Genomic DNA, 27,018 nt, shown 5'->3' with positions numbered 1-27,018 from the left:
GCTGCCTCGGGCTGGCGAGCTCGTGGGGAGCAGAGGGATGCAGAGGGATGCGCGCTGCCCTCTTCCCTTGGGCAATCAGATCAAGGGGAGGGCGTTTCTTGCCATGCTCCTGCAAGAAACCAGCAGCTCTCGCAGCTTGTGGGTTTCTTGGGAAGCTGTCAAGCTTGGGGAGGCTGAGAAAATGCCCAGAGAAGGGAGGTTTCCCCTTTGGAATTGCAGCTCCCCCTCCCACTTCTTGCAGAAATATTCCGTGTGTTGTTCCTGACAGCAATTAGGTATGAATGGAATTCATTTTGGCAATGAAATCGGGAGTTCCCAGCCTGAAAAGCAGCTGCTTCTAGGCAAGGATGGCCTCAGTGGGGTGGCCTGGCCGGCGTGTAGGGGTGCTGGAGGGCAGGCACTGGCTGTGAGGGCACTGGGAGATGCTGGGGTTTAGGAGCAGGGAGGAGTTTGAGGGATTGTATCGTGCCCTGGGGAGCTACCCTGTAACCACTGCCATTTATTTCCCCGAGTGCCCGATTTATAGGGCAGTCACAAGGCACCCCGTGGTGCTGCCACCAGCCGGGAGCGTGGGCACACACCCAGCCACAGCAAGCAAAATCATTCGGGGTGCCACGGGTGAACCCCAACAAAAGCAGACCAGGGACACCGCTCGTAGTACTGAAGACCAGTTTATTCCCTCTATTCCCTCTTCCATAAAAGCTGAAAATAATCAGGTCAGCTTTCAGCAGGAGATGAGAAAGCAGTTAAGTGAGAGATTTTGTTCTGCAGCTCCTCCCCCTACGGGGGGGACCCAACGCAGTTGTTACCGGGTTAGTGACGGCCGCTCCTAAAGGCACACAGCAGCTTGGAGCACCCTCAGCGACCTGGTGGCAGACAGGAGCCCAGCAGGACGCGCCTCGGGGCCTGGCTGCTGCCACCATCCCTCTCAGGAGCAGCTCAGCCGGCGCTCAGCGGGAGACAGCCCAGCGTGAGCCGCGGAGCTGCCACCAGTCTGCTAACCTCCTCCTGGCAGGGCTGATTCAAGGCAAGAAAACACCCGGGGTTGTAGTTTGAGGGGCTGTGGGGGGGGACACGAGGGCCGTGGGGTGGTTTAGTATGGGGGTGAGCTGTCAGTGAGTGTCACACGGGGCTGGGGACATCGGATCCGGGCACGGGCAGCGCTGCCGGCTGCGTCCAGGGCCGCTCACTCGGGCTGCGGGGTGTAGCGCAGGTACTTCTTGCCCGACGGCAGGTCCTTCGTGAAGACTCCTTTCGGGAACAGCTTCTTGGCCTCCTCGTCAGGTAAGGTGGGCACAACCATGACGCTGTCGCCGGGCTGGGGGGGCAAACGGGAGGCGTGAGAGCAGCAGAGGTGCTGGTGGATGCGGCTGCCCCCCAAAATGCTCAGCCCCAGGCACGCGCCCTGGGAGAGACGCCAGGAAACGGGGGTGGTGTGGAAAGGGAGAGCTGCACCCTCTGATCCAACGGGATCCCACAGCCCAACCCTTCCCTGCGGGGAGGAACAGGAGTTTGGGCAGTGCTCCAGCTCTGTGCTTGAGCCTGCAGCTCGTACCGCGGGGCCTCAGCACCTCTCCCTACCCCTCGGTGACCCCCGAGGGGAGCAGGCAGATGTTTTGGTGCACCTCAGCATCCCCTGTCCGTACGCGGCATGGCTGAGCTCTGCTCCCCTCCTCACCTTCCAGTCCACGGGGGTAGCCACCTTCTTGTAAGCTGTCAGCTGCAGGGAGTCCACCACCCTCAGGATCTCGTCGAAGTTCCTCCCGGTGGTGGCCGGGTACAGGATGGAGAGTTTCAGCTTCTTATCCGGGCCGAACACGAACACCTGAGCACAGGGAGGCAGAGTCAGGCTCCTGGGGCACCAGCAGGGGCCAGGCAGAAGGTGTTTGTCCTACTGCATCTGGGAAATTTGTGTCCTGTTTGACTTGGACAGGAGGGGTGGCTATCTCCTAGAGCAAACACCGACTCCCAGGCATGCGGAGCACAGCGTCTGCTCTGGGAGCTCCTCCTCCTAACGCTGCCTTGTTTTGCTCCTTGAAATTTCTCCCCCCTGGCCTTTCAACACAGAGGGGAGAGGGAAGGTCCAGCAGATCAAGGACTTAATATTCCCATTCCCTCTCTGTCCGGACGGGCACGAGGACGAGCTGGTGCCAGCAGCATGACGGAGCTGTTGCCAGCAGTTCAGGGCTGCGCCAGCTTCTTCCTGCAGCACAGCTCCTGCACCCAGCCCCGGGAGGTCAGCCCAGCTCCCCAGAGGGTCCCAAACCTCGCTGCCCTGCAGAGGGGGGGTCACCAGGCACAGAAAGCTGCCGGGCCAGGCACTCACCACGCGAGCAGTCAGGGGCATGCCGTCCTTGTCCCGCTCGTCGGGGTCCAGCATGCCCAGCTTGACGGCGAGCTCCCGGTTCTTATCGGCAATGATGGGGAAGGGGAGCGTCTCCTCGGGCTGCTCCCCGTTGTAGGCGTTGATGTCCTGCGGAGACAAAGCCACCCAGATGCTTGTGCACAGGGCACAATGCTGAACCACACCGTGTTCTTTAAGGAACATTTTTTTTTTTAACTGTTCTTAAGGAACATTTTGTTTTTTCACCCCGGGGAAAACCATCAGCTCCCACGGATGCTCTCCCTTGTGACCAGTTTGTGAGGCTGCTCCCCGTGCCAGTCCTAACCTTATCTGCTTCACACAGGAACTGTATGTTGCCCATCTCTGAATCCAGTCTGGATTTGGCCAAAACACTGGCGTTATCTCTGTAGTTTGCAGAGTTGTGCCGAGCCACAGCAGGGCTGGGAAAAGCTTGCTCAGGGCAGCACGAGCAGAGCAGCTGCCAGCGCGAAAGCAAATTGATTCCAAGGTTTCTGCCCCAGAACAGAGCTGCCTGTTCCCTCTGTCCTCTTTATGCTACAGGGGAACAAACCAGACTCCAGCACGCTGCTGCTTTGCAGGATCAGCCGTGAACATTCAAACCTCTCTTCCCTGGGCTTTAAGCGTGTTGGAGCAGGCTGGGGCCCGCTCAGGAGGAACGTGGGGAGGGCAGAGTTGGAAATGCTGCCCCAGGCAATGCCCAGTGCTGCTCGGAGCGTGCTGTAAGTGAGAGCAGGCAGGCTCTGTGCTGGCACCCCCAGGCTGCTGGTGGTGATGTAAGGGGCTGTAACCCTGCCCTGGCTGCTCAGGATGCTGCAAGCAGGTCAAGTGATGCACCCGTGGCAGGATGTTGCCTTTGAAGCGTTTCTCTCCGCTTGCTTTCCCCCCGAGGCCTCGGTGAGTCAGTGGCGTGCTGCAGAAAGGGGCTGCTGGGCTGCCTGCCGGCCCGTCTGGGAGGGGATGGCTTCTGCTCCTCAGCTGCCTCGTGAAAGCAGAGCCGGGAGGCCAGCCCGTCTCTGAAGGCCCTGCGGAGCTGCAGGAGGCTGTGCAGGGAAGCTGGGCGGTGGCTCTCATGCAGGCCTCTCTCCAGAGCGGGGATGAAGAGAGCTGAGAAGCCGTATGCAAATCTCACGGTCTGTAACTCCTTGTAAAACGCACGTAACTTCACGCTGCAGGAAATCTCCATACAAAACGGCTTCATAACCCCCACCCTGTTTTGCAATACGACACACGACTTACTCACTTCCCTGCAAACCATTTTTCTTTCCAGGCTCCAAGCCGAAACCAGGCAGCATCAGCGCAATTTATCCACCCCGCTCACCCAGGCCAAGGCAGCAGCAATCAAAGAGGGGCCCGAAACCTCCTCTGCCAACCCTGCGGCAACCCCTCGGGGGCCAAGCACCTCTCCACATGCCCCAGACCTGGTGCTGCCGAGGCAGATCCCATCTTTAATCCCGCTGAAGGAGCAGGATTTCCCTTCAGCCAGGCCTTGGAGCAGCAGTGGAGCAGGACTGATCTCTGGCCGAGGTACAGGCTCGTTACGAGACCTTGAGCAAGCCCCTGGGTCGTGGCTAGGGGGTGTTTGAGAAGAGCCGTGACATCTTTGGCTGGGAAAGCAGAGCTGGGCAAAGTGACACCACAGCTCTGGCTCTGCTCCACTTCACGGCCCTGCTCTTTGCTGCCAGGCCAGCTGTCCCGCCCCGCTTATCAACTTTCCAGGCCCTGCCTGCCCACTGAAACCTGGCACCAAAGGAAGCAGAGGTCTCTGTTGTTTCATGTGAAATTTCAGCCATTTTTCAGCCATTTGCTCCCCCGGATGAAACGAGCTTCATCCAGAGAGAAAGCCCAGGAACGAGGGGGAATTTTGCACAGAGATCCAGCTGCCCCAAGTTTTGCTTGTTCCTCACACTCCTAAGACCTAGCGAAGGAAAATGCAGCTTCTAGATCTCAGTCTAGCATTTCACACAGACCACTTTTGTCCAGAGGCCCCTGCCACCAAGGCGTGCTATCTCTGGCCAAGCTGCAGGGCTGGGCAGGACATTTATGGCCTCAGCTCCTAACAGCTGCCTTCCCAGTTCAGGGAACTCTCCTCCCATTCCCACCCAGCAGGGGCCCAGTTGCCGGGAACTGAACAAAACCTGCCCCACCTTTGTTCCCCCTCTGCACCTTGTCTTGCTCTCCTGCAGTCTGTGAGATGGGCAGAACCAAACACAGGCTGCACAGAAGGCCGCAGCCTGCTGTGGATTTATCCCCACCGATTTGATCTTTTGCTCTGGAGGACGATCACAGGTTTTCTTTCGACAGGTGCAGAGGAGAAATTTCCACACCAGAGTGTCTGAGGCCTCTCCCAGCCTGGCAGCGAGCTCCCTGCAGCTCGGGCTGCTGCCCTCTGACTTTCTCTGTGGTTTTCGGGCTGTTTTTCCCAAGGTGCCGTTCCCACCGGCGCCCTGAAACTGCTCTGCAACTTTTCCTGGTTTTACCTGAGGTTGTGCTGAATCATTTTGGAGCACCGCCTAAGGCAGCTCGTTGCTCACCTCCTGCAGGCTCTCTGACTACGCCGAGCACCCCACGTCTTGTACACCCTCCAGGAAGCTCGCTGCTTCCCTCCCTGGACACAATTTGGTGCTTCCCCCCATCTCCCTGCAGAGCTGAGCCTTCCCTTTCAGCGCTGATTTTCATTTGAAAGCCTCCTGGAAATTTAGGGTCTCTGTGGTAGTCAGCAACACCCCTACAGTTCTTCAGAGGGCTCCAACAAACCAGGACACGAGGCTGTGTTATGAACCACGACCCAAACTTTTGGTTGTGTTTAATGGGATCTGACCGGTGGTTCCAGCACAGAGACCCCACTCACTGCCGTGGGGTTTGTGTGCTGTTTGTCCCCGGCCCCTTTTGAGGCTCGGTGGGCCAGGGCCGTGCACCACCCAGGTACAGAGGTCAGTTTAAGCAACACCACCACTTGGCAGCTTCTGAACCCGCTCAGCCCCTAAATAACGCCGGACTGCGCAAATTCTCACCTTTATCGCTCCTTATTTGCATGCGTGCCTCACTCCCGGAAAACCCGTGAGCACCTTCCCATTCCCAGAGTGAGGGGAGGCACGTAGCTCACCCGGGGGTTGCCGAACCCTGGTTTTACCCTTCCCAGAGCTCGTTTCACACCCCGTCACCTGGCCCCACAGCGCTGTGATTGGGGTTTCCCATCGGTAGCTGTCCTGCTCCTTATTTCTGTGCCGTGCTTCCTAAGCTTCCTAGGGATGGTTTTAGCTGTTGCACACTCTCACTTGCTGATTTATGTTTAATGTGTCCTACTGCCTCCTGCTTTCTCCCCCCTGAAGCCCTACGACCCCTTTGGCCACCTCCCGCCCCATTGCACCACCCAGGCACCGAGTCCTTGTGCACACCCCATCCTCCTGGAGCCCCGGTCACCCCGCTACCCCCCGGCCACCCCGATGCCCCTGGTCACCCCGGTGCCCCCATACCTTGCTCCAGGCCAGGTGGTCGGGCACGCTGTCTATGGACAGGGCGATCATCTTCACGTTGCGCTTGCTGAACTCCGCCGCCAGCTTGGCCGCCCGGCCCAGCTCCGTGGTGCAGACGGGAGTGAAGTCCCGCGGGTGGGAGAAGAGGATGCCCCAGCTGCCGGCACAGCAGCACGGAGCCGTGAGGGGTCGGCACCGGGCTCCCCGTGCCCCGCTCCCTGCATCCCAATAATCCCATCCCCATCCCAACCCCGTCCCGCTGCTCACGAGTCGCCCAGGAAGTCGTGGAAGCGGATGCGGCCCTGCGTCGTGTCCGCCTCGAAGTTGGGCGCCTCGTCGCCCAGCAGCAGCCCCGGCATTGCGGCGGCGGCACCGATCCGGATCCCGATCCCAATCCCGGTCCCAATGCGGATCCCGATCGCGGTCCCGCTCCCGGTCCCGACCCGAGGCGCTTCGGCTCCGCTCGGCTCCGCTCGGCTCCGCTCGGCGGGGCTCGGCGCGGGGGGCGTGGCCTCGCCAAGCCCCGCCCCCTCCCCCTGAGGCGGGCGGGCGCTGAGGCAGCGCCATGGCGGCCATCGTCAGCGAGCTGGAGGCGGCCAAGAAGAGCCTGAGCGAGGCGCTGGGCGAGAACGTGAAGCAGTGAGTGCGGCCCCGGACCCCAAAACCTTCCCCGTTTAACTCTTTTAACACCCGCCTCGCTGTGCCCGCAGGTACTGGGCCAACCTGAAGCTGTGGTTCAAGCAGAAGATCAGCAAGGAGGAGTTCGACCTGGAGGCCCGCCGGCTGCTCACGCAGGACAACGGTGAGGGACAAGGGGCTGGCACCCCCACACCCCCTCATCCCTCACCCCTTACCTCTAAAAAAAAAAGCGAGAGCCCTGAGGTGTTTGTGCCTGGAGTTTGGGGCCTGGTGGCTGAGCCCCTAAGGGGAACAAGGCAGAACAGCCCCAAATCTGCCTCAGGTGGGTGCCTCGCACAGGGGTGTGTTACTGACGGGCTGTGTCTGTCCCCTCGCAGTGCACTCCCACAACGATTTCCTCCTGGCCATCCTCACCCGCTGCCAGATCTTGGTGTCCGCACCAGGTGAGTCCCACAGAGCTCCGTCAGAGGTAATCGGGCTGCAGGGTGGTAGCACCTGGGTGTGCTCTGCTTTTCTCAGCCTTAATATTCGTGTTTTTTGCCACAGATCTACAAAGGCAGCCAGGTAGCGATCCAGGTTTCAGGAGAGACGCTTTTATTAAAAAACAAAACAACCCTAATGTGCTGGCTGGAGGCCTGGCCTGCTGTCTGTGGTCGGGTGGTTTGGTTTCTCGGCTGTCTGTCAGGCTGTGTGCTGAGGGGAGGCGCTGCGCTGTCAGTGCTCTGCTTGGCTTCCTGCCTCGTCCGAGCTCCCTGGTGCCCCTCTGTTCCCCTCCCTCTCGGGGTCAGCATCCGAGGGAGCTGGATTTTCCTGACTGGTCCTGAAATCAAGGATAGATCTGATAGGAAAATGCTTACTGTGAATGCTTACAGCAGACTCTTAATTGAGCTGTGGTCAATTAACGCAACCTCTGCAGCCGTGCTGTGTAACTTTTTTAGCTCTGTAAGCACTTGGAGTGGCTGTTGTCAGAGCAATAAGCTAATTTTTGTGGCCTTCAAAAGGGCTCCCAGTCTACAGATCAGATAGGAAGGACAATTGAGCTGCAATTTAAGATGTGAAACTGCCGTGTGGTGAGGGAGGGAGCTTGTAGCAGCTGTGGTGAGCGAAGATCTGAGAGCAGCTTCTTGAAGTGAGCAAATACCTGTTGGTAGAGTACCTGAGGCAGCTAGAGGAAGAAAAAAAAAAAGTGACAGCTTCTTGACACAGCTGGTCCTCAGCTACACCAGCTAGGTTAATAAAATGCCACTGCCCTCCCACCTTCCCCGATGGAAAGAAGCAAGCCTTGCTTTGTTTCCCCTTGAGTTCTCAGCACCTTTTCCTGAGGCCTAGGCTCATCCCTTCTGGCTGCCTGCACTTGTGGAATTTGTGAGATGTGTCTGAGTCGTGCTGCTCCTTGCTTTGGCCTCGCTGCTTGCAGCGGGGTTATAAAATACGGGATGAGAGCACGCTTCCCCTGTGCACACCACCTGAAGTACAGAGTCTAAACTAGGTGGGGACGGGGCATGGAGAACTGCTGACACTATTTATGGGTTGGGAACACTTCAGCTCAGTGTGAGGGTGGAGCAGTGCTGCTTCTGGCTGGTGTTTGTTTGTTTTTATGTGTGCTGGGCTGATGTTTGTTCCTTTGTGCACCTCTGTGGCTAACTGACCTCCATTGCTTTATCCAGTCACGTAGTCCCATGCAGCCCTTTTGCAGCCGGTCTTTATAGACATGAAGAGCTCAGACTTGTTACCTGCCTTCTCCAGGCTGCTCAGGAACAGGTTACAAGTGTCTTGCTGCTTTGTGCTGGGGCTCATCCTCCACAGGCACCTTCCTTATGCTCATTATTGCTTCCTACCTTAATACCTTTTAATTTCAAGTCCCTGCAGGGACTTTTCCTCTTGTCCCTGGAGGGCAACTTGAAAAACTGATCGTGTGTGCTCTTAAAAGCATGTATTGGCACCCTGCAGGTAACGTTACGTTCCTTGTAGGGTTTGTTTTGCTCAGCTCAGGGCGATGCAGACTCTTCCAAGAACTTTGGGGCTGCCCAGTGCTGAGACGCCTCAGCCTGGGCCACCTGCAGATGTCCCACGGGTGTTTTGTGGGCCAGCCTGCTGCGTGTTGCTGTACCTGCAAACCCAGGGAGGCGCAGCGCAAACGGAACGAGAGATGTTGCGCCTGGATTTACTGCTCTCCCCCTAGCTGCCAGACTGACATTTTTTTTTTTTCTGTGCAAGACTGGAAAGGTAACGGGCTCTTATCTGTACCCTGCCTCTTGGTACAAGGTGTTTATGATTTATGGAGACAAGTACAAGCAAGTGTACTTTCCACCTTCATGTGGGAGGGATGAGGGGGGGATAAACATCTTTAAAATACTACCTCGTGTTTAAAAATATAAGTCACGTGGCTAGCGTTTCAGGTTTGTGTGACTCCCATTTGGAATGGGAAACCTTGCAGGAGGTGTTCTGAAGGAGAGAAATGAGTTGAGCCATGCAAACGAACACACCTGATCCAAATTTTGCCTTATTATTGTTTCCACCTGGGCTTGGTGAGCACTGGGTGACTGTAGCCCTTTGTGGGAACACTATTCCCTTCCACCTGGCTAGGCTCCTGGTTGTGCGACCTTCAAGTCCCACTTCAGCACCCTGTGGATGTTTGGGACTTGGTGGAGTGGGAGGAAGGTTCATGTCTGGAATACGAAGCATGACCGGTTCCTTTCACTCCTGCTCAGCTCACCCTGAGAATGCAGCAGGATCCTAAATCTGACTTGTTGGCCTTAAAAACGGGTGGTGATGTTTCATCCAGCAGCACCCTTTGGGAAGATTCCCTTAAATACTTGAGTGGCACCCAGTTGTAACAGGGCTGGGAATGTACCTGGAGAGGGAGAGGAACGGCCCAAAACACACTCTCGAAACCACCAGAAAGCGCCTCTAGGTTGGTTTGAGGTTGGCAGTGCCAACCTGAGTGGTGCGGGAGACTGTTTTGTCTCCGTTTTCTGTTCAGAAGGGCTTTTCTGGTTGTCTGTCTTCCCCAAAGAAATTCTGTTGAGGAAACCCAGTCCAAAGCCTTTCCTAACCTCACGTGGACTTGCTTGCCAAGCCCGCCTTGTTTGCTGGGTGAACGCAAGCAGTAAGTTAGCAGGGCCCTGGAGTTAATCTCACTTGAACTGTTACCTCATTTCTTAGCTAAACGTTAACAGAGTAAGGCACAGACAGTGCAAGCACTCGAGTTAATGATGTAAGGATGTAATTTAATTCATAGCAGTACTGAGCTGACAAAGAGATGGGTCAGAGAATTAGGCCTCTTGCCAGGGTAGCAGCAGCCTGTCATTACCCCAGGGTTGCCCCGGGCTTTGCTGGAAGGGCTGCCACTCCTGAGGGATAGCTTCAGCTTGCTCATGGTCCAGAGAGCTGAAAAGGGAGGAGAAGGAAGAAAACGGGAGCGTGAGCTGTAACCACAGGGACGTGCTTGGTGTTTGGCCCAGCCCCTGACCTTGCAAGAAGATTAAAAATTAAAAAAACAAACACACATAAAAAAAAAAAAAAGAAAATCAAATGAATGGGGGCTGTGAAATGGGGAGCACATTTTCTGCCCGCTCTTCTCTGTCGTGGCTTTGTCTTGGTCCTTTCTTCCTGTCCTGGTGCAGCATGTCAGGAAAACCTGACGTAAGCTGCCTCCACTGTCTGGTGCTCTGGGTGCCGAGAAGAGAGACGAGGCAAATCGGAGAAAAACATTCTTATCTGTTCCTTATCTTTGAAGGCTTATCAGTAGTTGTTGGCATGGCTTGCCTTCTATCGAGATTAAATAAATAAAAAAAAAAAAATTGCTAACACCTCTGAAATTTCATGCCTGAGCCAACCCAGCCTTGTCATTTGTGGCCAGGAAAGCATATACCGGGTTTCTTAGAACACTGGAGGGAATTTTTGCTGTCTTCATTTAGTGCTAGTTAGGCTTGTTGATATGAAAAGCTAGCAAAGGAGACAAAAAAAAAAAGATTTTTGCCCTAGGCTCTTTATAACGGGGGGATAGGTGACGGTATGTCACCTGTTTGTTCTAAGTCTGGCCAAGCTTTTGTTACAGGCTGCGAGTCCACTAAGATGCATCTTCCAGGCCTACTGCCAGAGACTGAATTCAGTAGCTGTTTAGTTTAAAACTTGTTTCTTTTTTTTTTTTTTTTTTTTTTAAAAAAAAAAAGGCATTTTAAAAGTTTGGCCTCTGCTGTAACCTATTAGCGTGTAATATGTTGTCAGACAGAAGGTTATTTGCTGCTTTTGTCTCTTTCTCCCTCTGCCCTCCAGTCACACAGTTAGCTGAGGATACTTTGAGGATACTCCTGGCAAGGAGGAAGGGCTGTGGAGTGGGGTAAGCTCATAAAATAGAGATTTGTTTTTTGTTGGAAGCTTTAAAATGTCTGTCCTGAACGCACCCAGCCCTCCCTCCCTGCCCAAGGGGTCTTCTCTGCTTGTGGACGAGAGGAGGAGGGGAAAAAACGACTTGTCTCTAAAGGGCAGAACATCTCCGTTATCTTTGGTAGATCCTAAAACGCAAGTCCTGAGACTTCTGTGAAGGGCAGGAGAGATCCTTGATGTGCTTGTCCGTGGTGTTTTCTCACATCCCCTCGTTAGGGTCTCTGGTGCAGTGTTGCAGCGATGAACAGCGACACGAGCTCTGATTTCCGGAGAGTGCCTACGTGTTGCCCTGCCCTGTAACTGGCTGCTGGCTTTCAGCTCCCTGATAGGCTGTAGGGAAACTTTATAGTGACTTTTTTAATAGCAAATGCCATCCCTATGCATGGGTTGCTGCTAACCTCTTTTTTTAACAGTTAAAACTTCATAAACTTCATCTGATTCCTCTGCTTTAGCCTGATCCTTAAAGCCCTTTGTCAGGAACTGCTGCCGTGATGCACGTGAAGCGATGCGTGACCGAGGGCTTCCAGTAGTTCCCCATAAACTGCAGTGTAATTATATTTACAAATCCCTGATAACAGCAAATAAAACCGGTGCTGGTCCTCTGTGCTGAACCCAGAGCCATGAAGCAGAGGTTGTTGGTAGCCACAAGGGGGCTGTCCAGACCCGAGGCTGCGGGGAGCGCTCCTTGGTGGCTCTCAGCGAGCGAGCGCGGCCCGGCGCTGTGCTGAGGAGCTGTGCATGGGTGCTGTGAGCCTGGAGGTAGGGAAGCAGCCGGGGGGCCTTTCGGGAGGGGCTTTAGCTGCCCAACAGCACACGGGGCCTTTCTGTTAGGCTTAGTTAGGTGAGGTGCTGCTCGCCCTGTCCTGTCTGCAGCTGCTTGCGCTGTTCACACAGGTGTCGCTGGTTCCTGGCCTCAGCAGCCTTTGCAGTTCTTTCCCCCTCTCCTTTCCTCTTCAGTGTGAGGTGAACAACCGATCTCAACACCTAACTAATACCTGAAGCAAAGCTTGCTAAAGTTGAGAAAAAACTGTAAAGGCAGGCGCAGGGGGTCAGGTGCTGACCAGAAGCATCCAGCTTGTGACCAGAGCTGGTTGTGGAGCTCCAGGCAGCCCCGTGCCACCTTCCTGGTGGAGCTCACGGCTCGGTCCTGCAGTGTGGCTTTTCTTGGAGCCTGTGCTCATGTCTCCTTCCACCGTTGGTTTTTGTGGTGTGTGGCCAGAAATTTCTGCTTTAAGTAACAGGTGGTGAGCAAGTTGGGCTGGCAAGGGGCTGACAAAGGAAAGGCTGCCATGAGTGTTCCTCCCAACACACTCCTGACTTTGGGTCGTGGCTGTGGGTTTGTGGTGGTTTTGCCAGACCCAGTACAGGGTTATCTGTTAGGGTGCTGCCAGGGGTGGGGATGTGAGGGATACAGCCCAGAGCTGCAGCGAGTGGGGCTGAAAAGGGGTTGCCAAAGGGAGGGGGGGCTTGCCAAAAGAAACCTCTCACAAGAATTACTTCTCGTGGCTGTTGGATTTGGGTTGAGGCTTAGCTGGGGGCCAAATGTGAAGGCTTTTCTGCACGGGCAGCATTACTCTGGCTCTAAAGCAGTGATGCCTGTCAAGATTTTTTTTTCTTCTCATTTTGTAGAAGGTGCTGGATCTCTGCCGTGGCCAGGTGGCTCTGCAACTAAACCTGGAAAGCCCAAAGGAAAGAAGAAGATTTCTTCAGTTCGACAGAAGTTTGATGTAAGTGTCAGGGCTCAAATGGCCTCGGCTGTCTGAAGTGCTGTCAGGTGAGCTGCTCTGCACCCCAGGATGATGGGAGCACATCACACGTGGTCTGTGCTGCAGGAGCTGGCAGGTAGTGGCTGCTGCCTCTCCTGTGGGAGCCTCTTGGGAGAAAGGGTACAGCGTGGCTGACTTTATTAGACCTTGGAGAGCCCTGGGAGAGCACCTAAATGTCAAAGCTGCACAGGCTTGTATTCTAGAAACCAGCAGAGCAACTAGCTCTGTGGTCACTGCACTAGCGCTCGGCCGTGTCTTTCATGTGTTCATCTTAACCCTTCTCTGTGATATCGCGTTCACTTCACGCATCTGCTAAACAGAAGCAAACCTGACTTCGTATTTATTCTCGGGCAGGCTTCCCTGGTGGTCTGAGCACCCTCCCCAGGGCTCTTTGTGGTCTGAGTGGTTAGGCAATGTGCCTTTGGCAGAATGCTTTGTGTAATCACAAGGAGTTTTCAGTTCTAAGCCAGGTGCTGCGTTCTGGTGGGTGACAGATCAACGCACGAGATCCAGTTTGTTTTGCAGCAGAGGCTCTGTGCACCTGGTGCCTTCACGGGCCTGTTCTGTGCTGCCAGCTCAGTGAGGAGGGGGTCTCGTGTGGAGGAGAGTCAGGATGGGGCGCTTGCTCTCGTGGGTGGGTTTGGTCGGGAAGTTGAAATGGCATTCACGTTTTATTTAAAGATAGAGCGTCTGCCTCCGAGCCAGCTTAGTCAAGTGTCTGACCACATATTGATCCAGGTCAGTTCTCTGACGAGGCAGAAAATTAACCAAGCAAAAAACCCCAAATCAACCGAAAAAAAATCCCAGGTTTTTCTTGCTGACTTACTCAGCTGGACCGGCGTTCCTTGTGGTTAGATGAATGCCAGAGCTGGTGCAGAAGACAAAGCTGCGTAGGTGGGGCTAGGGGAGAAAGGTGGGCACACAAAACCTCTTAACAAGTGTGAGACGCTTGCTTGGCTGAGCGAAAGTGCACAGCACCCTGCTAGACATGGTGTGCTTTAGAGACTGGGGCTTCAGAGGGCTGTGAGTCCAGCTGAAGGCTCGTTATATTTAGATGCTGCTAAAATAGTTTGCATTTTTCACAGCAGTGACCTGAATCGTGATGGCGGCTCGTGTTATCTCGTTGTTTTAAAACTTCATCGAAGCTTTTCAGTCACAAGCAGAGGAGAGTTTGATAAGCAAGTTGTGGTACAGTGAAAGTCTCGCAGTTTGGTTTGCTTGAACACCCCGTGTTTCTGCTGCGTGTTTATACAAGTGTTCCTGGAGTGTTTGTCAGTAAATAGTCAATAAAAGTGCAGGTTAACAAGGCTGTGTCTCTCTAGTGGAGTGCCTGAGTTGTGTGAACATAGAAGTGCCTCAATATTTACTGTCATGTCCTTGCTGGGCAGAACAACAGCTATGGGAATGGCCACAAGTTTGTTCTAATTGGCTTCTGGTTTCCCAAACCGCATTCCTCTTAGAGTTGCTTACATTTGGAAGGCTTTTTTTCCAGGCATGCAGCTTTCCTGTAATGAAAGCTTAAGTCTTCCAAATTACTGTGAGGGAAACCTGCTTTCGCATCACTGGTGGGTGGATTGGTTTTTCACTTTGAGTTAAATGCCACACTGTCCTTTGAATAAAGCAGGCCCCCTTTCCTCGCCTGAAACCAAGATGTGAAAACTCCACTTTGCTGTATGTTCATTGTTTATATGTCAAGCATGCATTTGTCATGATGCCTCATGGCAGTGTTTATTCCTGAGCCACCCGATCTGTCGCGGAGAGCGGGAAGGCAGGAGTTCTGGGAGCACATGGTGGATGAGTCAGGGTCGTGTAGTTCCCTTGCATTTTTAGGGCTGGGCCAAGCATATGTCTGGGTCCAAAGATCAGTGGCTTCTGTCCACTGCCTCCCTGTCTGCCTGGGGACTGAGACTTCACAGGCGCCACCACGAGTACTCAGAGGCACAAGCACAGCGAGGGAATTGTGCTGGAATGCGTATCGGCTGGGAAGTGTGCTACTTTTGGGTATGGATTCAAGTTCTGTGATGTTTTGTCCCTAAATAACTGACTCAGTTCTCAAAGGTGGCCGTAACCCACTCAAACAGCGGCTGCTCAGCAGCACAGCTCTGCTCAGGGTACTGAAAGCGCACGCGGGGACCAGCGTACAAAATCCAGACCTGAAATTTGGCTGAGCTGTTGCACTTAAATCCTTATTCTCGAATGAAATGTAAGAATCACCCAAGCTCAGGATAACCGTCTTTTGTCTTGGTAGGAAACTACAGTTGCTAAACGATACGGGTGTATTTTTAGCTACTAGCAAAAGGCTTCTGCACAAGAAATGACTAAGTAGCTGAGAACTCCTCGGCATAGAAGGAAGTGACTGAAAGATGTGAAAGTCCACTAACATCATCACTGGCCTGAGCAGTGTGAAGAGATAAAAGGGACAGTGACCGCATTTGAGAATTGCAGGAAAACTAAATGAATGTAGCAGGTGGGAAGTACAGAGCAAACCAGAGTAGGCGACTCGTGGCACAGCTTCTTAGGCTGTAGAATTTCTTGCTGCAGGATGTGGATACCTGAAGTATAGGAGGTTCAGGGTGCTGCGAAACAAGCTCACGGGTGCTTAAATAAAAGGATATCAACACTGGCTTAGATTTCTTCAGTCCCAAATCATTGAGGGTTGGAAGATTATCCTGCGGGGGGAGGCAGGGATATCACTTTTCCTGTGATATGTTCTGTAGGTGTTGGCTCCAGTTGGAGAAGTAGTGTTTGGCTAGATGAGCCAAAGGCTCTGACCAAGGCTGTCTCTTCTTATGCTCTAATTTTGTGTTCATCCCAGCACCGGTTCCAGCCTCAGAACCCACTGTCTGGAGCCCAGCAATTTGTGGCAAAAGATCCTCAGGAGGATGACGACCTGAAGCTGTGTTCCCATACCATGATGCTTCCTACACGTGGCCAGCTGGAAGGAAGGATGATCGTAACTGCTTACGAGCACGGGCTAGACAATGTCACGGAGGAGGCAGTGACAGCAGTCGTTTATGCTGTGGAGGTGAGACGGGGCCGGCCAGCAGTGGTGTTCCCCTTCTGCCAGCAGCAAAAGGCTCTGTGTGCAGCACGGGGTGGCCTCCCTCACTGGAGGGAGGAAACTTACTTCTCCAACTGCCCCGTTGCCTTGGGAGGAGTCAAATCAGAAGCAAAGGGCTTCTGGGTTTGTGCATCTGAGATGTGAAGCCTTGGGTTTGTGCCTGCAGGCATTAATTACAAAGTACTTGTGTATGAAGAACTCTAGTATGCTCAAGTAGCTGGTTTGGTAAGTGCTGCTCCTGTCACGTACAAACGGCGATGGAGTGGCACCATTTTAAAGAGCTGGATAAAGCTACAGATGCACGTAACTGGCATGGAAGTAGCAGACCAGAGAGTAGCTGCAGGTGAAGTTCTTGGCCTCAGCGGTGCGTTACCCAACATCTGGTCAGATCCAAGTGTTACTTGGAGCTGTTACTCGGAGCTCTGTGTGGATGGTCTCTCCAAGTCATGATCCAGAGGTCAACCTGAGTTCCCCATGTGGGAGGGAGGCCGAATTTGTGAAGTGACTGACCGTTCACTCTGGTTTTAGAGCTGGTATTTCAGTGCAAGTAATTGTTTAATGTGAATTGTAAGACCTCTTAACTTGTGAAAGGGATCGGGGCTGGGAATTCCCTAGCATTTAAGAAACCTCCTTGTGACATTTGAAGCTGCACATCACATTAGCCTGTGAACCGTGCTTTCATACAGTACTCACACGCAATGCCATGTTCTCTGTGTCCAGCTCTGTCAGGTGGTTGAGAGAGAAATGCTGCGGCCTGTCCGGGTTCCAGATCTCGTTCCCCTTGTGTCTTTACATCCCTGTGGTCACAGCAGCGCTGCTGCTGTCTTGTGTGTTGGTGTTGTGCTTCTTATAGCCATAACTTGCTAGGATGAACAAAGCAGCACGTGTGACCATAATACCACAATGGTTTTTCATTGCAGAACCATCTTAAGGATATCCTGACCTCTGTAATATCCCGGCGGAAAGCCTACCGCCTGAGAGATGGCCACTTCAAATACGCCTTTGGGAGCAATGTTAACCCTCAGCCATATCTGAAGAACAGTGTTGTTGCTTATAACAACTTAATTGAATGGTAAGGAGCTCTCAGCACATGGTTAATTTCAAATGTAGCTTGGTGAAATTGCTCTGTTTGGTTTCTCTTACTTAATGGAATCTGTTAATAATGGTGTTCAGCTTTCACGCACAATGAAAGTAGCAGGGCTGTGCTGCTGAACAGGGAGGAAGGATGTGGGGATTTTTCAGCAGCAAAGTTGAGGGCAGTGGTAGGTCTCTCCTCCTTGTCTGTGCCCATCCTACTGGCTTGTCAAGGCGACCCTTTGCCTTCTGAGTATTCTTACTAATTATTGCTTGTAGTGAGGGGTACAGGAGTGAGTTCTCAGGACAACTGCCTCTGGGCAGAAGAGCCCAGCCTTTGTTGGGGCACTGCCGTTGTGCCACGAGATGAGGACCTGTGTCCAAATGTATAAATGTATTAACGATTCCTTTGCAGGGCTTTCTGGTCACTAAAGCTACGGAGTCATCTTGGTTTCCAAAATGTCAAACAGCTCGTGCTATGTCTGGCAGCGTGTGTGTGTACACGAAGTTGTGTTTGTCTATGGCAAGGCTTCTAGCAGTTGACAGGAGGTCGTGGGTGTTTTAAAATTTGGTTATAGCACTATAAATGCAGTCTAGTCCAAACAACTCTGCCTTCCAGCTATGCTCTTTCAGTTTAATGTTTTGAGTGCCATCAAGTCTTAGACTGGGTGGAAACTCTTGGTTGTGAATAACAAAAGCTACCAAATGGCAATTAGTTATAAAGCAGGTCTGAAGCATGCTGAGGATCAGTTTCCATTGTTTTTTATTAAACTGGAATTTCAGAGGTTTTAATTACAGATAATAGAATTTCATATACACAAGGGCTAAATCAGCAAGTACAGAAAAACAAACGCTGGGTCAAGCTCCTGCTGGGTTTCTTCCCAAACTAGTGCTGTTCCCTTGACTGAAAGGCTTTCCTGCCTGCTCTCTGTACAGCCCTCCAACCTCTGTGACACCTTCTGCTGGTCAGAGTCTAGCTCCGCAGCCCCCGCCTGATGATGCTGAGCAGCAGGCAGCGCTACTCCTGGCATGCTCTGGAGACACCTTGCCAGCGTCCCTCCCTCCCGTGAACATGTACGACCTTTTTGAGGCGTTACAGGTAAGCTCTTCAACCTACACTGTCCTGTGTACCACCTACCACTCAAATTTAGTTTACATGCATGGAGAGGGATTTGATTTCATCCTCCTCCTGTCTGTTTCAGTCTTTCCCTTTCAAATTTACAATTATTTGGCTTTGTCTTGCTCCTGCTAGTAGGGAGCAGCTGACAGTCAACTCATGGTCTCAGGCCTGTTCTGCCCCCCTTGATCAGAGAGGGCTGGTGAGGAAATCCCTGTCTCTACATAAGAACTCTTCCTCTGCAGCAAGACTGCAGTGATCGTATCAGAACTGAGTTAGACTGAGGTTTTGATAGGAGTGCCCTGAATGACTTGCCTGGCACGTCCCTTTTTCCTCTTCATCTTCTGCCTGGGTGCTTAGAGGAATACTGGGGTCCTTGCACACAGGCTGCTGCGGTGACCACCCCGACGCTGTGGAGGTGTCTGAGGTGGGCTGGATGCATCTTCCCCTGGAGACACCTGGCTGTGGGCCCCTCTCTTTTGCATTCAGGCTAATTAAAATGTCTAAAGCTAGCTGTGAGAAATTCCACCCCCTCTGTCCCTCCTTGATCTCTGCTGTTGTGAAAAGGCCTGGAGATTTTTATCTCAAGGCTGTGGAGGCAGAGTGTTAATAATACGTGCTGTAGTCAAGCATTTGTGCTGTGTTTGGTCAGACAAAATTTTTTTTTATGGTTTTGGAGCAAAATAATGACTTCCTTAGAAAGTGGTGTAAGAAGCAGCAGTTCTGTGCTGGCTGGTGTGCCAGTGCTGGCAACTTAGAGCTCTCCTTGTGCTCCTGCCCTGCAGGGCTGGCTCTGCTCATCCTGTCAGACACAGGTTCTCCATGGGGAAATGAGCATGAAACGTGTTTTTGAACTTACCTCTAGGTACACAAAGAAGTTATTCCAGCACACACTGTCTACGCCCTAAACATTGAGAGAATTGTCATGAAACTCTGGCATCCAAACCACGAGGAGCTGCAGCAGGATAAAATCCATCGCCAGCGCCTGGCAGCAAAGGAGGGCCTCCTGCTCTGCTAGAGCCATGGAGCCAAGCTCAGGTGGCTCCAGTGCTGCTCCTTGGATTGACACTGGGATGCTTCTCACAAACCTGTGTCGGCATTTCGAGGAAGATGTAAGTTAAGAGTCAGCTTTTCCTATGGAAATATTATGGAGTTGTGGTGCACTTTCTCTGCTTCCCAAGAGTCGTGTGCCATGGAGTGCTTGCAGCAATCCCACTGAGTTGGAAAGGAGGAACAAGAGACTTGTTTGCAAAGACTTTTTTTTTTTAATAAAGAAAAATAAATGTGAGGGTGAAAAGAGTTGGTGTTAAAGAAGGTGTTTGTGTGTTCTTTGGGAGCATGACATACCTGTCTCCTCACCTTCCCTTCTGAGCTCTGTCTCCAGGAGCCCAGTCTAACTTCTGTTGCAGCTGGTGGGATCTGTTCCATTCAGGTGGAAACAGGGCGGGCTGTTGGGAACCGAAGGTGGGAATGGTGTAAGGTGATACTAGCTCTCTTATACCAGGGGGACTTCTGATTAGAAACTCCACATAAAAAGGGCAAAAAGGGAAAGTCTTCTCTATAGTCTGTGTCTTAGAACTGTTCTGCATCACAAAACACAAAAGGTGCACAATGGCTGTTCTGGGGATCAACCAGTTACAAATATGCAGTAAAGCCAAGGTTGTGAGTAATGCTTCTCCTGTCAGTCTAGTCCTTGTCCCATCCCTGTCCTGGAGTAGTGGTGTTCAATTTTTTTAGGAGTTCTCTGGAGCTGGACCTGTGACAAGAGGTGCCCACTGTCTGTCAGGACAGCTGATGATTTAGCTACCCCAGCAAGGGGTGATCATCCTGAGGTGGGACAGCAATTTCACTCTTAATTTTGCTGGGGAGCAGGCCAGATCAGCACGTAGAAGAGGAAATTCACCTGTGGTGTTTCAGGTGCATCACCATCTTCCTGAGTCAGCTGGGTGCTCCTCAGATGCTGAAGGGAACAGGCTTCTTAAGATGTTAGGCATTATGAGTTAATTTGTTTGTCTTAACCACAGCTGTATTGGTACCTTGGATGACTTGGTTCTTTGTCCCTGTTGCGCCATTCAGACAGTGGAACTGATGCCGATTCCTCTGGAAGATTATGAAAGGAAGCTTGTGATTGCCTCCACTCCCTTCTTATTTTCTCCTGGGAAGTATTTGGATGGGAGAGCTGTAATCTTTCCCTTTTCCTATGCAGTTTTTCTTTACTGCAACCCTGAGAACTGAGGACTGTGCCTGCCCCTGATGTTTCTTCTCAGTTATCCTTTTATAATTTTCTTTCATGACCCATCTGACTTTCTGTTGGGCCAGGGTTGCCAGGAGCTGTGCAGCTGTTGCTGCATTGTTTCGAGGGATGTGCTGTGGAGCTTGGCACAGCCTTTTGCTCTGCCTACACAGATATCAGTAGCTCCCATCGTGAGAAAACCACTTGAGGACTATGGAAGCTGGGAAAGGCAACAGCAAAGAACTACAGCAGGGCCTGGCAGGATGAGAGCAGCTGTATACTTAGGTCACTTTTCTTGAGGTATGGCCCTGTGGAGTTAAGCAAGAGGGTAACGGGAGGGTGGAGAATGAAGGCTTCTTCTGCCCCCCTGCTCCCAACTGCTATTTTCTTATTTAAGGGCTCACTCTGAATTGCTATATATGCTCATCTTAAAAGTTGACCCCAGTGGCTTTTACATGACAGTTCTTGAAAGCAACATTGAACCTAAATAACTGTATATGGCGAGATCAGCAAGTCACCCAAAGTATGGACTCCGAGGTGTGGGAGGGGGATTTCCCAGATAATTGTTATGTTTCTGGTGTAAAATGAAAGCGTTCAGTTTGTTTGCTAGAAACTTTGGGGCAGCTCTCAGGATTTCAGATGTGAAGGAAGCACGCAGCCTCTGACAGTATCACAAGTGAGTTCTGAAACACAACACTGGGTATGGCACAAGCAGTGCCGCTCTCTTCTGTTTGTATGTGCTAGGAGGAAAGCTCCGCAGACGGAGCCTCTTGTTCTGAAGAGCTGAGCCATCAATTCCACACTGAAGAAAGTGGGTTAACCAGGACACCTACTGCACAGCAGAGGCTTGAATAAGGAAATCCTGTCAGCCCCATTTCACAGGTGGGAAGGCTGAGAGGCTCATGTTCTCAATGCACTTTCCCATAAAATGTGAGGCCCTGTGAGAAGCGGTGCTTCATAGACTTCTGGGGCAATACAGGTGGAAGGGACAGGTGGGGGTTGTTGTTCACCTGCTGCTGAAATAAAGGGCTAACCTTAAAATTAGAGCTCCTGTCTCCAGATGTGCACGAAAGCGTGGTACTTCTGTCACATGGTGTTGGAACATGCAGTGGCTGTGCTCACAGTGAAGGTTTTCATCGCATCTTACCAGAACGTCACGTTGTTCCTGTGCCTGCTGCCTTACAGCTCTTCCTGTGCTCTCCTTGTAGCTCCCTGTCAGAGCATTGCAGGTGGCAGCGCGATCTCCCTTCTGCCTTCTCTCCAGGCTGAACAAACCTCTTGCTCTCAGCTTCTCCTAAGCTGTGTGCTCTAGCTCTTGATAGCCTCCACTGAACGTGCTCTAATATTGGAAAATTACAGCCTGCATTTATAATCCAGTAGGAATGGAGCAATGTACTGGAAGTTGCCACTCAAGAACTTCTGATGGATTTTCAGATTTGCAGTAGAAAGCTCTCAGATGCCATGTGAAGAAGGGAAGGAGCCAGGGCTGGTGGAGCTTGAGAGGTTCACCTGGTTCCATTCATGTTATGAGCTTTGGGTAAGGATGGCTGTCTGATCTCAGGATGTGGCCCATGCCCCCTGGGAGAACAGAATGCAGAAAGAAAATCTTTCTTTTCCATACAGTTCAGGCTGCCAGACCTGCCTGAAGTCTGACCTTGGGTCAGCTTGGTGCTGAGGAGGAACCTAGAACCATGAACGTGTCCCTCTGCAACACCCTAAATAGTTAAACCGTGTTGCTCATGAGATGTGCAACCAGGGAAGATGTTTCTTCTTGTTGGTTCAGAGCAGAAACATGAAGCATGACACTTGCTATCACACACCACCTTGCCTTTTCCTTAGCTTAGCCTCTCACAGCACAGCCCTTCCCCTCTTCTCGTGCAGCTGGGGGCTCTCAGTTGTTGCCCGAGCTTTGGCTCAGAGAATCCCCTGGCTGTGAAAAGCTGGGCTTGGGCCTGATGCAAAGAGGAACTCCTCTGAGGGACAGAAACTCTGCCAGCAGTGCCTAAAAATGCAGGTCCTGGTTTCTCAGTAGAGAAAACTTTAATGGCTTCCTACCACCTTCCTTGTGCTTGGGCATGCTTGGGAGATGACTGGCAAAGGGAAAAAGGAGGAAATGAGACTGCTGGCATTTCTAAGAAACTGTGCTGTGAATGCCCGGAGCCCCAAAATAGGGTTGCAGAAATGCTCTGCTGTCCAGACAAACCAGTAACGAAGGGAAACCTCGTTTTATGCTCTGGGTGTGGAAGGAAGTGTGTGACCGATTGCTGCAGATGGACGTCTTCAAAGAAAGCCTCCGTAGAGGAGGGGCTGTCTTTCTGCAGCTGGTTTCTCAGAACTGGAGAGGGGTGGTGGTGCCTGCTCCCTGGCAGGGACTTGGGAGTGGTGACTGGTGTGTCTTAAAATGATGTGCAGAAGGATTTGCAGGTAGTGCAGTAGCAGAAGGATGATGAAGCTCTCTTCCCAGCAGGAGGCATGGTGCCTGCTGCTAGAAGATGCCTTCTGCAGCATGATTTCAACTGGTTCGTGGAGGGAAATCACTTCTGAGAGCCAAAGGGTTTGTTGTGGCATTGCCTTTCTTCACTGGTGTGGTTGCTGGTGTGTGTGGTTGGCAGGAGGAGAGTTCACCAGCCTGCCTCAGTTGCTGCAGCAAAAACCTTCAGGTGTAGCTGTGGCTGTAGCCTAAAAACGTGAGTCCCATCCAGCCTGGTCTTGAACACCTTCAGGGACAGGGCACCCACAGCTTCCCTGGGCAGCCTGTGCCAGTGCCTCCCCGCCCTCACAGATATAAGGAAGAAGTTCTTTACTAATCTAAATCTGCCGTCTTTTAATCTAGAACCATTATTCCTTGTATTTGCTACATGCCCTGACAAAGAGCCCCCGCAGCTTCCCTGCAGGCCCACCTTCAGGTGCTGGATGGCTGCTGTAAGCCCTGCTTGGAGTCTTTTCTTCTCCAGGTTGAAGTTCAACCTTTGATAGTGGTCAGTCAAATGGTTCGATTATGGTCAGAGGTCCCAATCAGATGGCTGAGTTCCCCCTCCCTTTTTTATATACTCATGAAAGGCTGAGGCAGCATTGTGTTACACGTATTTCCCATCCACTTATAAGAATAATTTTTTCACTGAGAAATGCCTCATCCAAGTGAAGGTCTCTTTTTACAGAACTTTAGATTCATTTCTTGCCAGGAAATGAGCTTTTGTCTCTAGATAGCATCTGGCTGCTGGGGTTTTCATGCTCACAGGTTATCCTGAGCCTGAGGATGCTCATGTGAAGCCTTGGAGGCTTGGATTTGTTCTGCCTGGGGGCAGTTTCAGTAAAAGGGCCGTGTGTTTGAGCGGTACGAGCTGCTCCTGGGTCTCGTTGGAGCACTGACCTTCTTGCAATAGCAGGGGGGGTACAGCATGCAGCAGGAAATGGAAACCAGCGCTGCGGTGTCTGCCCTGTGCCCAGCCCTTGCTGCTGGGGCTGGAGGAGGGCTGAAAGCTGGCTGGGAGGATGCTCGGTGGCTCGCGCCGCTCCCTCATTGCGGTGCCGCTTGGCGCCAGCCAAAATCATCACTGAAGGTGGCAAGTATCAGTTTAATAACCGCCTTGATGGTATGGGTTGTAAAGGCTGGTTATCATTAAAAAGAAAAAAAAAAAAAAAGAGAAGTATTGTTTCCATTTGAATTTCTGAAACCAGTTTCCCGTTGGTGGGTTTTGCTATGTCTTTGTTCAATTTAAATGCGCCCGGAATCAGATAGCTGTTTCTGTGCAATGACACGCCACTTCTGAAACTCCACTTTGATAAGAAGAAAGAGAAGGAGCTGGGGCTGCTTTCATCTCGCAGGAAGGGCTGCTGGCCGTGCCACGGAGCAGCCTGTAGCCTCCTTCAGCCCTCTGGCAGTGTTTAGCCCTCATTCTGGCATGCAGCAGCCTTGTCCCTGTGCAAGTCCTGGGACTGTGGCCCCTTCCCTCATCCTTCCAAATTCCCCCAGCCCTTGCTGCCTTGAGCCTGGCTGAGCAGGCTTCCCCAGCACGTTTCAGAACTGTCATCCTGCTGCAGGTGACGGTAGAAAAGCCTGGTTTAGGGCTTCCTGTTTGCCTGCTGGACTGCAGCAGTACAATTTGGGAAGCAGTCTCCCAGACAATTTGATTTATAGCTCAGGAGCTCCAGCCTGGGCTTGGCAGAGCCACCCCTGGGTGTTATTCTGTAAGGGTTTGGCCCCAAGCCCTGCTGTGAACTACAGACCTGCTTCTCAGATATTTTTATTTTGTTATTAAACTATATGAAATGCTGATGATAGCGGATACTCCTGCGTTGCTCTAGGGAAAAGCAAAATTTCAGACATTTTCCACTGAAACTTTCATTTCTCACTAAAATGCTATTTTCCCATCAGAAAGAAATCACAAGGCAGATCAGCCTGCTTTGTTTTTACCTCAGCTCTCACCTTCTCCAAAATACTCACCAGAAGACTGCTCCAAGTTTGGTTTTCTGTTTTGTTATTCATTGTTCTCTCAAAGCTCTGTAGGAAATTAAGCTGAGTAACGCTCACCTCCATCCTCATCCAGTCGTAACACAAGGGGTTAGGGTTTTGGATTTAGTGGGCTATCCTGAGATGGAGGTGGCTCTGTGTGACTCCCTCCAGCCTGAGCTGGGCTCTTTGGCTTTCCATGGGGTTTGTGAGCACCCAGGGAGGGTGCCTGCCTTGTGTGGCCACTGCAGGCAGCAGACACCACAAAGCCTGGCAGCCCTCATCCTGCCAGCACTGTCCTGGTACTGCTCCCTTCCCTGCCCTATGTGTAAAGGGTGAGGAGGTGCCGCTCGCTGCTTGTCCCCACACCCCCACACACTGCTGAGCCGTGTGTCCCAGGGCTGTTCATGCACTGGCTGTGTTATCCCTCCACTTCAGCTTTCTCAGTTTCACTCCCGCCTGCTGCGAAAGCCAGCACCGCTGACGCATTCAAACAGAGCTTGTACTGTACCCGGGTGGAGGCGTCCTGTTTCCAAAACAGCTGGTGCAGCCCTGCTGTCTTCAGCATCCATCTTCCCGAAGAAAAATGGTGGTGTGCTTGAGAAGCAGAGCAGAAAGGAAGTGAACACATCCTTTCCTTTTTTTAAAAAGTACTGCAAAAGCATCAGTCTGGGAAACAGAGAGGGAGGAATGGTGGAACGTGCTCCCACAGACCCAAGATGATTTGGGGCACTGCTGGCATCGCCCCACAGTGACTGTGTGCAGGGAGCAGCGTGTGGCTGTGCTGCAGCTCCTGCGGTTTCCTGACTCCGTGCCAGCAGGAGGGGGATGTCTGGGAAGGCTTCGACCCCTGGTACAGCACTTGTGCCTTTTCCTGGAGCTGCCCAGGAAAACACAGCGTGCGGGGCTTGGTTTATGTTTTGCCAGCTGAGCTTTTGGGCTAAAACCTAAATCACAGCGTGGCAGGCGCTGGGTGGGACGAGGCAGTGCAGTGGAAGTTGCTGCACACCCCACGGCACACGGAGGATGTGCCCGTGCACCCCGTGCCCAGCTGCACCCTTTGGCCTCGCATGTTCCCTGTGGTTTCGTGGGCTCCGGTTACCCTTGCCCCACTTGGCCGGTGATGGGTGCGATTTGCATTATTTGAGTCTTTGGGACGCCCACGGGTGGAAAAAACAAAGGAGGCAAAGACAAACACCCGTGTGCACGCAGGCCTGCATGTACACACAGCCCTGCTCCCCCTTCCAGCCGCTGCCACTCACCGGCTGGTGATGACAAGCGCTCACCCCGGGTGCTGCCGCGCTGAAGGCGCTGCGTTTCGCAGGCTGTTGCTCAGCCTGGGGTTGCCCTACAGCGGGGTTGGTGTCAGGGCTCACCCAGTCTGGTGTCCCCAGCTCCCGAGGGCTTGGTGTGCACGTGGTGGAAGCGTTTGTAGCTTTGGGATTGAAGAGGCCAAGATGTCCGTGTCCCACATCCGCTCCGCCGTGGTGCTCCAGGGATGAGCTGGTTCTTGAAAATCTGCTCGCCTCAGCAGCAAAAACCTAAATAAATTAAACAAACAAAGCTGAGGATGATTAACACAGAGCAGCAACATCCAGCTGGAGGCTGGAGCTCACACCCCCCCAACACCAGTAAGCAGCCTGTGGGGCCAGCTTGTGCCTAATGGCAATTTAGGGACCCCCAAGGGACGAGTTCCCCCCCACACACACTCTGGGGGCTCAGCAGGGTCAGCTTTGTCTTTCTCACTCCAAGAGGCTTAATGACATCCCTGGCACTGTCCCTGAGCCTTCCCTGACCCTTGTGTGCTGCAATCCCATAGCCAACAAGCCCCTTGGGTGCTTTGTCACCCTGTCTGCCACCAGGTCCTGCAGAAGGTGGCCTTTTTTTGGCAATAGAGGGGCTGTAGGATGGCACGGAGCACGCAGCACAAAGGGTTGTGCCCCATCCCACAGCAATACCCCAAAGGCGTAAGCCGAGCATCCTTCCCAGTGCCCCAAGAGGCACAGTTGGCCTCCTGGCCCCAAAGCCCTCACTATCTCCTGGCAAGGGGGCGATGGGTGCGTGGGGCCGTGTCCCTTGGGTGCCACGCTGCTGCTGGCTCAGCCGGCCGTGGTGGGGACGGGGAGGGAGCGGGGTTAACCCCGCAGCCCCCCGGACTGCCTGGATGGCCACAGCCACGTCCAGCGGTGAGAAGCGCGAGCACAGCCGGCCTGCCGGGGTGAAGGAGAGCCCCAGGCACCCCGGGCACCATAACCTCACGTGCGACATCAAAGCGCCTGAGGTAGCGCACGATGCAAATGAGCAATACCTCAGAGCTGGTGCTTAACCACAGCCGTGCTTCTGCATGTGCTGTGGGAATAATCTGACGTTTCCCCTTTCTGAAGCTCCTCGCATGAGCCCGGAGGCGCCCGTGGTGTCTCCCGCGGTGCCCTGCGGGGCTGGATTCAGGCT

The 27,018-nt window shown here is 52.7% G+C and overlaps 2 protein-coding genes and 1 long non-coding RNA gene across 8 annotated transcripts in view; 1 reads left to right on the top strand and 2 right to left on the bottom strand.

Annotated features, from left to right (window-relative positions):
* Nucleotides 1–655: 655 nt before the first annotated feature.
* PRDX6 (peroxiredoxin 6) lies at nucleotides 656–6,343 on the bottom strand. Its single transcript, XM_068690320.1, has 5 exons — nucleotides 6,106–6,343; nucleotides 5,839–5,995; nucleotides 2,327–2,473; nucleotides 1,679–1,825; nucleotides 656–1,318 (listed from the first exon to the last, which is right to left on the bottom strand). The coding sequence occupies exons 1-5, from the start codon at nucleotides 6,195–6,197 to the stop codon at nucleotides 1,187–1,189; spliced, it is 675 nt and encodes a 224-aa protein (XP_068546421.1). The 5' UTR covers nucleotides 6,198–6,343; the 3' UTR covers nucleotides 656–1,186.
* On the top strand, nucleotides 6,322–18,902 carry TADA1 (transcriptional adaptor 1). Its single transcript, XM_068690304.1, has 8 exons — nucleotides 6,322–6,477; nucleotides 6,549–6,640; nucleotides 6,855–6,920; nucleotides 12,496–12,593; nucleotides 15,448–15,657; nucleotides 16,614–16,765; nucleotides 17,704–17,866; nucleotides 18,750–18,902. Exons 1-8 carry the CDS (start codon nucleotides 6,404–6,406, stop codon nucleotides 18,900–18,902), a joined length of 1,008 nt encoding a protein of 335 aa, XP_068546405.1. The 5' UTR covers nucleotides 6,322–6,403.
* LOC137860267 (uncharacterized) overlaps nucleotides 17,514–27,018 on the bottom strand; it is a 132,975-nt gene continuing 123,470 nt past the window's right edge. For all 6 annotated transcript variants that reach the window (XR_011098800.1, XR_011098801.1, XR_011098797.1 and 3 more), the window contains one exon: nucleotides 17,514–26,108. This is a non-coding gene — a long non-coding RNA (uncharacterized lncRNA). The remainder of the gene's footprint in view (nucleotides 26,109–27,018) is intronic.

This window comes from Anas acuta, chromosome 8 (genome assembly GCF_963932015.1).
Source record: "Anas acuta chromosome 8, bAnaAcu1.1, whole genome shotgun sequence".
Classification (NCBI taxonomy): Eukaryota; Metazoa; Chordata; class Aves; order Anseriformes; family Anatidae; genus Anas; species Anas acuta.
The sequence above is the reverse complement of the archived record's forward strand: the minus strand, read 5'-3'. Positions and strand labels throughout refer to the sequence as shown.